The sequence below is a fragment of the Periplaneta americana genome, chromosome 13 (assembly GCF_040183065.1).
Source record: "Periplaneta americana isolate PAMFEO1 chromosome 13, P.americana_PAMFEO1_priV1, whole genome shotgun sequence".
NCBI classification, from domain to species: domain Eukaryota; kingdom Metazoa; phylum Arthropoda; class Insecta; order Blattodea; family Blattidae; genus Periplaneta; species Periplaneta americana.
Window position 1 is genome coordinate 108,521,085 of NC_091129.1, and position 12,868 is coordinate 108,533,952.

Consider the following 12,868-nt stretch of genomic DNA (forward strand, 5'->3'; position numbering starts at 1 on the left):
CTCATTTATTGTCAAAGTATTTTTTCCATGCAGAACGATTATGTGCGACATAGAAATTGTGTCTATTGAGTTAACGTTGGCAAACCTTATATTTTGCTAGTCGCATTTCAGTTGTCAATAGTTCTGCGGGAGCAAAAAGGCTGTAATCAGCAGACAGCGGATTTTGAGCCCCGATTCTGAATGTTAGGTGTACCGCATAGGCGGAGAGAGAACCGTTTGCGAGGGGAGGCAAAGCAAAACCATAGAATCTCGATATAATGAGGTTATGGTGGGACATCATTTACCTCCTCCCCCCGTTATAGCTTGACCATGGTAGGCTACAGTATATTGGAGTATGATCATTTAATAAAGGTATTTTCTGATGGCATGTTTCTTACAGTGTTACATCAATATCCGCCATGTTTCGGACCGAATTGTATAGGGTTTGAACTGTAGGTCTACTGTATAAATTATAATAGGGCATAACTTAAAATAATCTCCCTATTTTTTCTCTCTCTTACAGAAGCACATGCATACATCAATAAAACTACGTAACAGTGCTAACAGAAACTTTTTTATATGAAGCTTACCTTCCTGAAGATATTATATGAAATGTAAACTCTAATTATTTTATTTAATTTCGTCTTTAAGTTTACGCATTATACCGGGATCTCTTTTCTTTTTACTGCGTTATTGTGCAGTATGTTATTCATATTTCTCCAAGTGGCGGCCTGAACACCTGCAGACTATTAACACTTGAGTACAGAAACAATGCAGTGCTTCTATTCCTCTAACCAGGTATAGGAACTCTTAAACATTTAGAAATTTAAAATAAATTTTATAGTCCAGACACATGATTTGAAGACTAATTCATCAATTTAAGCACATAAATTTAATCATAAACAAAAGCAAAAAAGATCTTTTGAATTCAATATTTTCTAACGTTAACAGAAAAAAAAAGAGTTCAGATAAGTTTGGGGGATGGCAGTGCCCTCCCATACCCCCCCCCCATAACTCCGCCTATGGGTGTACATCAGTTGCAGGGAGGTCGTTGAACTCACTGCTACGCTCTTTCCGTACGCCAAGGGACGTGACGTCTTGTTGCTGAGTAGGGACCGAAAATCCGCTGTCTGGTAATCAGATTCTGGCGTTCGTTTCGGTGAAGCGCGGACGTCAGCAGTGGATATAATTAAAGACCGTTTTCTTAGTCCAACAACATTGGAATGAGTAAGTGTGCATGGGGTATACATTACGTCACGTGTCCTTCAGTAGGCACCCTGCTCACAAACACAAGTAACACGCATTACATGGTCACTCTAAAACGGGTTCCTTACTCCTAAACAAGTACAGTATGCTTCAGTTTAGCTATGTTTATGATATTATGTACTATTAGCTGAAATAAAGATGCCTAAAACAAGTGCGAAAGTACAAGAGAGAGTAGAGGAATTCGGAAGAGAGTATATCTCTGTAAGTTGCGACATAATTGTGTGTACTTTATGTAAGACTGGCATAATCTGTTCTAAAAGATGGTATTTCATCGTACAGCAACGCGCGCCACTACTCGTCAAGTCATTTGGTTCATTGCACGAACTCCGCACTCACTTAGCTGCAAAGAGTAGTGGCTAAGATTCCGATCTCTAGATATATTTAATTCTACTTTCTAGTAACTCATACATTTGTGATACCGTAGTTCTTTGTATTCGTCAATAATCTTATACTTACAGGAGTATTTGTACTATTGAACGATATAATATAGGCTACTTACAACGGAGGAAAGATTAGTGTAGACGAAAAATAAGAGTAGACCAAAGACAATCGACGGAACTCATGTGGACGACACATCTAGGAACCATGAATATATGTTATTATCCAATTAATAATGAAAATGAATGATGGTAGTGTCAGAAAATTACCATTTAATTTATTCGTTAACTCTGTATTGAAGGATTGATGTAATGTTGTATAAAATAATAGTTTTTTTTTTCTATATTTTACTTTTCATTCGAATATGAACAAGTTTAATGTGGTAATACGTTATTTTCAAAACAATAAGAGTAAAGAATAAGATCATTTACAGATATATGTTCTATTATGCGTAAAGTAAAGGAATATTGTATTGCAATGCATTATTTGCAGAAAGAATGGTTAATATTATATAAACGAATAGTAATAGATCAACCGATGAAAGAGGACAGAAAGAGGAAGGCTATGTCGTTTTTGAGACACAGACGCATCATATCCCACCTCCCTCAAATCCATTTTAATATATCCTCCCATCAGCGGCTCTCTCTCCCCGAAGGTCTTTTTCCCTCAGGTCTTCCAACTAACACTCTATATGCATTCTGGATTCACCCATACATGCTACATGCCCTGCCCATCTCAAAGTTGTCGGGAAAAATAAAAAGAATAATAAACTGAACACACGGTAAATTATGTAAGATCAATCTAAGCTTGAGAAATTGTTACGACAGTACGTACGACAAATATACCAAAATCTTTTAAATGTACAAAATAATGATTTTACGAAACATTTTAAAACACTTTGGCATTTCTTTACTATTGCATTACCATATGAAGGAATCACCTGGATTTAATGTTCCTAATTATGTTAGATGAAGAATACAATGCGTGCAATTCTGCATTATGTAACTTTCTCCATCTCTTCTAGCCTCAAATATTTTCCTAAGCACCTTATTCTCAAACATCCTTAACCTCTGTTCCTCTCTCGAAGTGATAGTGCAAGTTTCACAACCATACAAAACAACCGGTAATATAAGTATTTTACTAATTCTAATTTTCTGTTTTTTTTTTTTAAGACTGGATGTTATATGAACCTCAACATTTCAATATTTATTGCGTATTGTTGTCAATATATTGTTGCAACAATGCCAGTGTCTGCAGCTGTGTGTAAACGTGGTTTTACTTGTATGAATGGAATAAAATATACCCACAGAAGCGTGCTAATATTTTAAAAACAAACAATTTAATGGTCATTATTCATTAGCATGAATGGACCATCTGTCACCACCTTTGACCCAACAGAATGCATTAAAAACTGGTTTGTTGACAAATCACGCCGGCCTGCCTTTAAGATGCAGTAAATCAGCTACCTAAGAAAGTGGACCTGTAGATCTTTTGATGGCCCCTTAAAATAAATATCGTATGCTTATTTGCAAAGCTGTATTACTGTTTCGTACATCGCTTTACAATACACAATTCCAACCGTTTTGTTACTCATATATCGGTAGCTTCGTCTATCACAGGGATGGGCATAACGGAGGGGAGGTAAATGTGATCCAGTTCACCCCTCCCACAATATTTCGGACGTATTTACATCACATGAACTTGGCTTCCCTTCCTCTTAGGGCTGTACAAAATTAATGTGGCATGCCATTACATTAAACATTTCAAATCAAATCAAATATTAATATAAACATTCATAATAATGATCACTATGATTTAGCACTCATTATATAAATAATCACTGTTTGATGAGGACGAGTCTGTCTATATTAGGATGAATACTATTACTACATAAACGTGAAGTAGTTACGAGATGATAGACTGTTAGATGTGTACGCGCAATATTTTTTTCATCAGGTTAATTTTAGAAAAAAGAATGTTCGCAGACATAGGTGGATTCAAAGATTGCCAACATTTTAGCTGTGAAATTGCGTAAGTTAAGACATTTGTCATCAGGTGATAATTCATACAATTCCTTGCTGGTTTTACCTGACATTTTAAAAGGGTATTTTTCTCTATGACTCGCCTGTATGTTTGAAATGCGATAAATTGATCGGACTGCATTTTCAACTAGTCGTGCTTGTGGGTTAGATTTTCCATTAATAAATTATCCTTTTAGATTCTTGAAAACTTTCTCACTATTTCAACCTGTACAACAAAGTACATTAAAATAACACAGTGCTTTATCGCATGTAACAATTATTTTATTAACATAAACCATTTTTAACAATCCTGTTTAAACTCTTACTTATAAGTTCATGTTTGCCAAAATCCTTTTTATGTTAAAGATCGAAGTGCCGTCTAATATTATGCTTCATACAAATCTCAACTGAACAGCTGAGGCATTGAATTTTACCTTTATTCATAATAACAAAATAATCTTGTTCCCATGTTTCTCGGAAATAAAACTAAACCTACAATATATTCCCCATATTCCACAACTTTACACACCCCTGATTAGAATGCTATGGTATCGAGTTGAACCTCTGCTTGCTGTAGGTCAGAGGTGACCAAAACTCGAACTGCAGTGATTAAATGCGACAGACAGCCTATGAAGTAAGGAGACGAAGGAAAGGTACTTGTCATTGAAAACTACAACCAGTGGTGGTTCCTGTACTAACATCTTGATCAATCCCGCGGATAAAAATCTCAAGTTTTGCTGTATCAGTAATGTCACGCTGTCATCAAGAGCCACTGAATAATATATGATTTTTCTTCCTTCTTTTTTTAACCTTCCTCTTGATTATAATCAGGAATTTTCTAAATTCTTCTCTCCATACTTGGTCGAGAAATTCGTAGTTTTTCAAAATTAAAAACTTCTTACAGAAAAGTTATTTAAGCTATTTTAATCATTACTCTTTCGAGAAATTCTGTTCTATTAAAAGGCTTTAGACTAGAGCACAGATATTTGAAACCCCATTAGGTAGCTGACTTCCTTACATTTATTTATGTCATCTTTCTCTTCCTGGCTATGATTTAAGACACGTCAATTCCTGGCGTTTAACAGATAGTTGGCACATAATATTGAATCAATTTTTCTACAATATTATTATTAAATGAATAAGTAATAAATAGTTACCCTCATCTAAAGATTAAGAAGGTTCAAATTGAGATAAAACGGAATAATTTTATCCTTATAGGGAGAAGATTTAAATATACCAATATTCATGCAAGTACAGAAGAATTATAGAAACACTTAGTAGTCAGTAATAATAATAATAATAATAATAATAATAATAATAATAATAATAATAACCACATGGAAGACGATCTTTGGGACGCCCCCTGAAAAGATGGATGGAGACCGTAACAGGCCACTAGGCCTAATACCTGCAAGGATGATGATGATGATGATGATGATAATAATAATAATAATAATAATAATAATAATAATAATAATAATAATAATAATACATTATTCAGCGTGGTAATTAATGTTTCTATATACTCCTAATTCAACCGTTGAGCAAAGTAAACATATTACATTTTGTCCGACAGAACAACAAAAAAGTTCTCATTATTTATGAAACCACCTCTTGCTGCTTGTAGATACAGAGTTTGTAGAGCGACATGATACCGCCACTGCTTGCCTTCAGTAAGTGAATAAAACACACAGCAATGTACAGGAAACTCCTCGTACCCGTTTGAATGTCTGTGATTACACGATGTAATCACGACACCCGCTTTGGTCGCCGCTGCTGTAGATACACGCAGACAGAATATTTGTGGAGGGAGAAACGAAGCGGTAGTGTATACAGTGCCTTCGTGGGAACAATGTGCCCATTTCTGGTCTATTAAGACGCTATATACCATAGACAAATAAATACATACACCATCCCTAATATCACATTCAAGTTCACTTCGAAAATAAGGGAACAATACGTCTTAACACTGTTACGTACTTTGTACAATTCTGCATAGGAAGGGCCTCCACCGCTACAGTGTAACTTGAACATGGCACTGTATAATGCGTGCTTTGAAATGCTGTAGGCCTATGTTTACTGTATATAATGTTGAAAACTAATGTGGGCCCTCAGAACAAAAATTAAGCATGTATTGACGCCACAACATTCCAAAGTAAAAAGGAAGAATGATAATTCTACAGAAGAACTAGACCAAAAGAGACACAATTTTTTCTTTAACAATTGTGTGCTATGAAAAATTGTAAATTACGTTTTATTTAACGACGCTCGCAACTGCCGAGGATACATCAGCGTCGCCGGTTTGCCGGAATTTTGTCCCGCAGAAGTTCTTTTACATGCCAGTAAATATACTAGCATGAGTCTGTCGCATTTAAGCACACTTAAATGCCATTGATCTCGGCCGGGATCGAACCCGCAACCTCGGGCACAGAAGACCAGCTCTGCGACACCCAGGCCGACGCGTGCTATGAATAGTATAGAGTTCTAAGAACGTGGTTTCACTTTCCGGCACTCAATACTTTTCACGGAATAATCTAGAATTATTCACCTGTTGTATTATCGCCGCGGCCTCATGCTTAACATGTAGGCATCATACAACAACGTGCGGTGTGCTTTTAAAATATAATTTTGCCGACCGATTGTTGCTCTGTAGGTTTCACTCTAAGCGTCACGTTGTCACGTCTACTTCCTCGATAAGAATAAGCACTAGTTTGTTATATTATTAAATGGCTATTATTATTATTATTATTATTATTATTATTATTATTATTATTATTATTATTATTATTATTATTATTTCATATAAGAGTACGTTGCCATTCTTAACTCTTAATAATAACTCTTTAGTAATAATTTTTAATCACATACCTTAATGTTCGTCCTCAGCACAAGGCATTGCAACCTCGGTTTTAGTCCACGTAGATTAGAAAAGTAGGTGTCATTTAATAATGGAAGCAGCTTATTGGTTGCAATATTAAAATTGAGGCTAGTGATTGGAGCGGTGACATAAGAAATTGAAAACAATAATACAATTAAATTTCAAAGACCTGCCGAATGTTATGCACGAGGCCGCTCAAAGACCTGCCGAATGTTAACCATGAGAGTGCGGCGATAATACCTAGTATGTAAGGATGTATCACCGCCATAATGGTAAAGGCTAATGAGACATATAATTCAAGTACTTACAGTGAATAACAGAAATATTCGAACACTTAATATTACAAATGTTTATGTCTATGTTACTAAACATGTTTGCAAAAACGCAGAAATTACGCTTGCGGTTACGTCAAATAAACCAATTTGCATAACATGGCCATAAAAAGAGCTTCCTAGTGAAATGGTATGTTAATATATTTATATAAAAATAAGCAAATATACAATTTACTGCGTAACAAAAGTATTCGGACAGTCCTGTTGGTCCTATTCTGTACACCCTTGTTGATAATTTACATTACACAGTAGGTGGAGGTACCGAGTTTCAATAACATAAGAGCCTACTTAGTCTTACTTGTGCTGTCGTTTGAGCAAGCCGGAACACAAAATGGGGCGTAAAGGTAAGTAAACAACATTTAATCAGAGGCAGTTAGTGATATTCCATCACGAAAAAGGAAAAACCATTCGAAACATTGCAGATTTACTTCAGATGAAGAGAAGTACAGAGTCTGACATAATTCTCAGATATAAAAACGAGGACAGAATAGAGCTGAGAAAGCAAACAGGTCGCCGAAAAGTCCTCACAGACAGAGAAGAATTTCTTATTATCAGACAGATTAAAAGAACCCTCGTATAAGTGCCCGAAGTTAGCTTCTGAAATTGAATCGGCTACGGGTAAAAAAGTGCATGCCCAAACAATTAGAAGGGCAATACATAAACGGGGCTACACTGGAAGAATAGCACGAAAAAAGCCTTATGTTGTTGAAAGGAACAGACATAAACGACTTCAATTTGCTAAGGAATATGAAATTAAAGGCGAAGATTGGTGGGAAAAGGCTCTTTTTTCTGATGAGAGCAAATTCAATGTTTTTGGCAGCGATAGTAGACAAATGATCTGGAGAAAGTCTAAGGAGGAAATGAAAACCAAGAATTTGAGACCAACTGTTAAACACGGTGGAGGAAATGTGATGATATGGGGGTGCATGTCAGCTTCTGGGGTTGGTGAATTGGTGTTCATCGAGGATATCATGAAGAAGGAAGACTACCTACACTTCCTGCAACACAATTTAGTAAAAAGTGCAGAAAAGCTTGGGATTGAAAAGGAGTTTATGTTTTACCAGGACAACGATCCCAAGCATAACTCCTATACTGAACAAGAATATCTGCTCTACAAATGCCCTAAGTGCTTCATCCTCCTCCACAATCGCCGGATTTGAAGCCTATTGCACATTTATGGGAAGAACTTGACAGGAGGGTTCGATCAAGGCCTATTTCTTCTAAAGAAGAGCTGAAAGCAAGACTTCAAGAAGAATGGATTAAAATTCCTATAGACATAACAAAAAAATTAGTACATAGCATGCCATGCCGTCTGAAAGAGGTTATTAAGCAGAAGGGTGGTCCTACAAGGTACTAATAATACCGAGCTGGAATAGTATTCTTTGTTTTCAAAAAGTGTCCGAATATTTTTGTTAGTATTAGAAGTCAAATGTTTTCCTTTATGTTTTAATAATTAGAAGAAAATTAAGGAATTGGAATTGTTGTGTTGAAAACGTTTATATCAAATGGGATACTTTTAGGGAAAAATTAAGAAAAGCTTATTTTTATATATTTATATGTAAATATATGTCATTGAATTGTTAGTTGACGAATGTCCGAATATTTTTGTTACTCACTGTAAGTTTGCTCGAGAGGTTCAAGTACAGATTTCTGGGTAGTGGGCCTGGACTGCACAGCAAGAAAGCATTTTTAGTGCCGGTGGGGATACAGATTATTGTCAAAGGATATCGTATTTCGACATCATTAATTATCGTGTTTTACATTTAAATTGTGACCCGTACGCTCGTGACGTCTGATATGAACAATACGGCGGCGATACTTTCATTCTTTGGGTACTACGTTCTGCAGGTGAATAATTCTAGGTTATTCTGAGAGAAGTATTGGGTGCCGGAAAGCAAAACCATGTGCTTAGTACTCTATAATATTCGTAGTACACAATTTTTAAAGAAAAGTGGTGCCTTCTTTGGTCTAGTTCTTATGAAGAATTACCGAAAAAAAATAATATATTTATCATAATAATGTATATATGCTTTGAAACTGTCGAGTCTTCTATATAGTACATCAACTAAATTATGGTTATACGCTATATTAATACTGTCCCAGCGTTTTTTTTTTATAGTTTCTTAGAACTTATATATTACATAATAATCTTCCTTTCAAACTGTAACAATAGTAAATGGGGGCTACAATCATTGAAACGATTTTCTTCCATTTCTCAATGCTGTCTCGATATATATTTGACTAGTGCAACATCGTAAATACACGCGTTAGATTTGAATAACCATCAACAAGAATCACGTCTTTAAGACTCTAAAAGTTGCTTATTCTCGAGAAGAACAGAAAAAGGGTCCTAATTCCGAAACATTTATAATGTCCACCTTTTTTTTTCTTTCTAAATATTAGTTAGACTACCCCTATTTAAAATTTCACTACGAGGAAAACATAATACGAGGAATTAAGACATTTTAATATGCGTAAATATTTGGATAGTGTTAAACTTTTATTTGACGCCGTATAATTTTCTTAGAAAACTTGAAACCACGACTAGTAACAAAATAAATACCGTGTATGTTAATGTGTGACTACAAACCATTTAAAACAACATTACATAATATTGCCGTGTGTTTGATACATTATCCTTCACAGAACACAAATATTCACCAACTGATAACACTGTAACTTGACTCACCCACACCGAAGACTGCTGAAGTGGACATAAAAGTTGCTGCACAACGACCGCTTCATGTCCAGACGAACTGCATGTGCCGGGCGATCCAAACCACACTGACTCTGAGACGAAACTGCCTCGGACTGATGAATGAAGACTACACCGTTATCTGACGATACGCGAATTCAGGTTTACAGGCGATTAAATAGAGTCCACAAAAGAACAAACACTCCGTGTGTTTTCGATTTTAGACGCATAAAAACAAACGGATCCGCTACCTGTGCTCTAAATTTGCGTTCATTCTTGTATGACCATGCATCTTAGAAAGTAATAATTACTGTACTCACAGTTTGCAACGCGGAGACGTTGAGAAACAAAAGAAGTACGATGAGCGAAGTAAGCAAATCCAATCGAGGAAACGAGACAAAGCTTTAAACATGATTCGGTGTTATTAAGAAAGCTTGCTACTGCGCGATTGAAGTGGTCACGAATCTACAATCACTAAGAATAACAAACAAAAAGCTTACGTTGCTACAATTTTAGCAGTTGTGACAAAAACAGCAGGTCAAAAGGAAGTGGAGGGTCAATCTGTAAATCTGCATGAAATCCGTAAATGCATATAAATTAAATAAAGCTGATTGACATGAATAACTCCAAACAATATTTTCAAATGAGTGATCGATGATATTTGGTTGGGAAAACAATATGTAGCCTACATGCAAGAAAGAATGAATTTCGAAAAATGAAAGATTAGCTGTTACTTCAAGATATTTAGATATTGATAAAACATTAGAAGATCTAAATATTTCTGCTATAATAATATTGCACGAACAATTATTTTGTTAGTGAAATTGTAATGGAAATTTTATAAATTGTATGTATTGACGTATTATACAATACTATAAATGGGTGGATCACTTGAGACACTACATTTCATTAATATACACAGTAGAGAAACACTTTAATTACGTACTAACGTTCGCAGTGGAGTTGTGCAATTTACTGAGCGGTTTTCAACGTGACAGAAGCTAAATCCTCCAATCACGAGAAGTTGAATGCAATACTGCAATAATTTGCTCGTAATCACAGTAACAAATGGATAAACACTTTACTGGAAATTATGTAATGTGGAAATTTAATCTATAAAACGAATAGTAGTTCACAAATACCGTGCTATGAAAATAACACGCGGAACACCTCTCTTTACATGGGAAATACAGTAATGAAGATAAATCGTCTTCTTCTAAACTAAAGTCAAGTAAGTACACATAATGACTCTGTTTTCTTAGTTGAATTATTTTTCCTACTCCTTTATTAATTTGTTTACCTTTTTATTTAAAAATTTTAGTATTGTTAGTTAGTTTTTTAGGTGGTTGATTTGGTTATGAAATTTCTAAAATTAATATTGGTAATAAATTATTATCTATTAAATTTTATTTATATTCATTTTCGATATAGGGTTATGTATAATCTTGGTATGTTGCAATGGCCCTTCAAACAATTGAGTTAACTATAACAATCATTCAGTTGCAGTCCAGAAATATGGAGATGACTGAAACCGTAAGATACAGTGAATGTGAAAAGTATTCGCACGACGACTTTTTACTACAAATTGTTGAGACTTAAATGAAGTACTATTAATTCTTGGTATGAAATAAACTGTTCACGTATAATAATAATAATAATAATAATAATAATAATAATAATAATAATAATAATAATAATAATAATAATAATAATGCATCACATAGCAAATACACATAATAAATTTTAATAATTTTGCCTGTAGGTTCTGTCATAGTTCAATAAATTGAATGCCCAACAAAATTACAGCATAAAAAGTATTCGCACACTCAATTCTGTTGACGAATAAAAGCAGTCATGCGGAACGCAGTAGGCACATGGTACTAAGAAAACGCTCCTAATGCATGTTCCAGGACAGTTTGATTCTAGAATTACAAGTAGTACAGGGACATCATTTTATTTTTACTAACATTTTTAATATTAATCTGGCTATATCTTTCTATTAACGATTGAAACAGGAAACACCGTTTGCTACCCCTTCCACGACTGGAGTTCGATGCTACTGGCGTAAAATACAAATCACTTTACTAGGTATAGGAGGGAAGAAAAGTAGTTCATCCAATTATGTAAACTAGGAAATATCACAATTTTTGAGTTTGATAATTTTCATTAGGCTTTTGTTTAATCAAAATACAGTACTGTATTACCACTTAGTGTTTTTACTCACCAACTGAGCTATCCATTCGGACGTATTAATTATGCAATGTATATTGTACTTTACAGCACATTAGCGTACAATATAGAGAATGAAGTTAAATTGAAAAGTAATCTTAATATGGATATTTAAACACGTTTTTTAAAATGGTGGCCGTTCATTTCGATACAAGCTTCAGTTCTTTTGTGCATATTATCACACTATAGACTATTGTACCTAATTCCAATTACCAGTTTCGTCCTTCGTACGAGTAGACCTAACTCATGTTGAAATAATTTTGTACCTACTCTATAACAGATTACGTACCTTACGTACTGTAAATTCAATCTTGACTTCTGCCCGATCCGAAAAGATAAAATTACTCAGAAATGCTATCTACTGTCCGTTCAAGTTGTTTTGTCGCAGGGTCGTAGAAAGGGGTGTGAATCACATGACAGTTAATTACTTAACGAGGCCCTTTTATTTAAGTTATTTTAAACACTTTTATAATATTACGTAGACGTCCAATTCCTAACAGAAATTAATGTATTCATAAAAGAGCTAAAACAGCCCAGCTACTATACTTTACACTGGGGGAACAGAAGCAGGTGGGGAAAACCGGGATGCGACGTAGGCAAACGGACGACAGTACCTGTGCGAAAATATGAATCAATATTGAAAGCTCTTTCGTCACTGGAGAACGCGAACATATTTCTGGAACGTACTATACTCCTAACTCAGTACTGCTTACGCGCCCTCGGCTCTGTGTCGTGAACAGTTGGAAGTTTACTAGTAGAAGGGGTGGGAGTGAAGTACATTCAAAAACTCAGGTACAATAAAAATTGAAGTAAAAATAAAATGATGTCCCTGTATATAGCTATCACGTCAAATGGGACTAAGAGGGAAAGAAACTTCTAAGAAAGAAAGGGCTACTATCATTCGTCTGCATAATCAATGTAAAACACTGAGTGAAATATCAACGATTGTGAATAGAGGTAAGTCAACCATCAAACGAATCATAGACAGTTACGGGGAAAGAAAATCTAACGAAAATTTAAGGAGAAGTGGCCGGTAGAGAAAAATAAACGAATACAGTGGCAGAGCAATCATACGAAAAATTAAAAAGAA

At 35.0% G+C, this 12,868-nt stretch overlaps 2 protein-coding genes across 2 annotated transcripts in view; one reads left to right on the top strand and one right to left on the bottom strand.

Annotated features, from left to right (window-relative positions):
- Positions 1-9,693, bottom strand: part of LOC138712209 (acyl-CoA Delta-9 desaturase-like) — a 197,800-nt gene extending 188,107 nt beyond the window's left edge. The window contains exon 1 of the mRNA XM_069843738.1: positions 9,544-9,693. Coding sequence (XP_069699839.1) covers positions 9,544-9,599 — 56 coding nt within the window. The 5' untranslated portion in view covers positions 9,600-9,693. The remainder of the gene's footprint in view (positions 1-9,543) is intronic.
- The window catches only part of LOC138712211 (acyl-CoA Delta-9 desaturase), a 66,337-nt gene that overhangs the window by 34,730 nt on the left and 18,739 nt on the right, over positions 1-12,868 (top strand). The window lies entirely within an intron of this gene.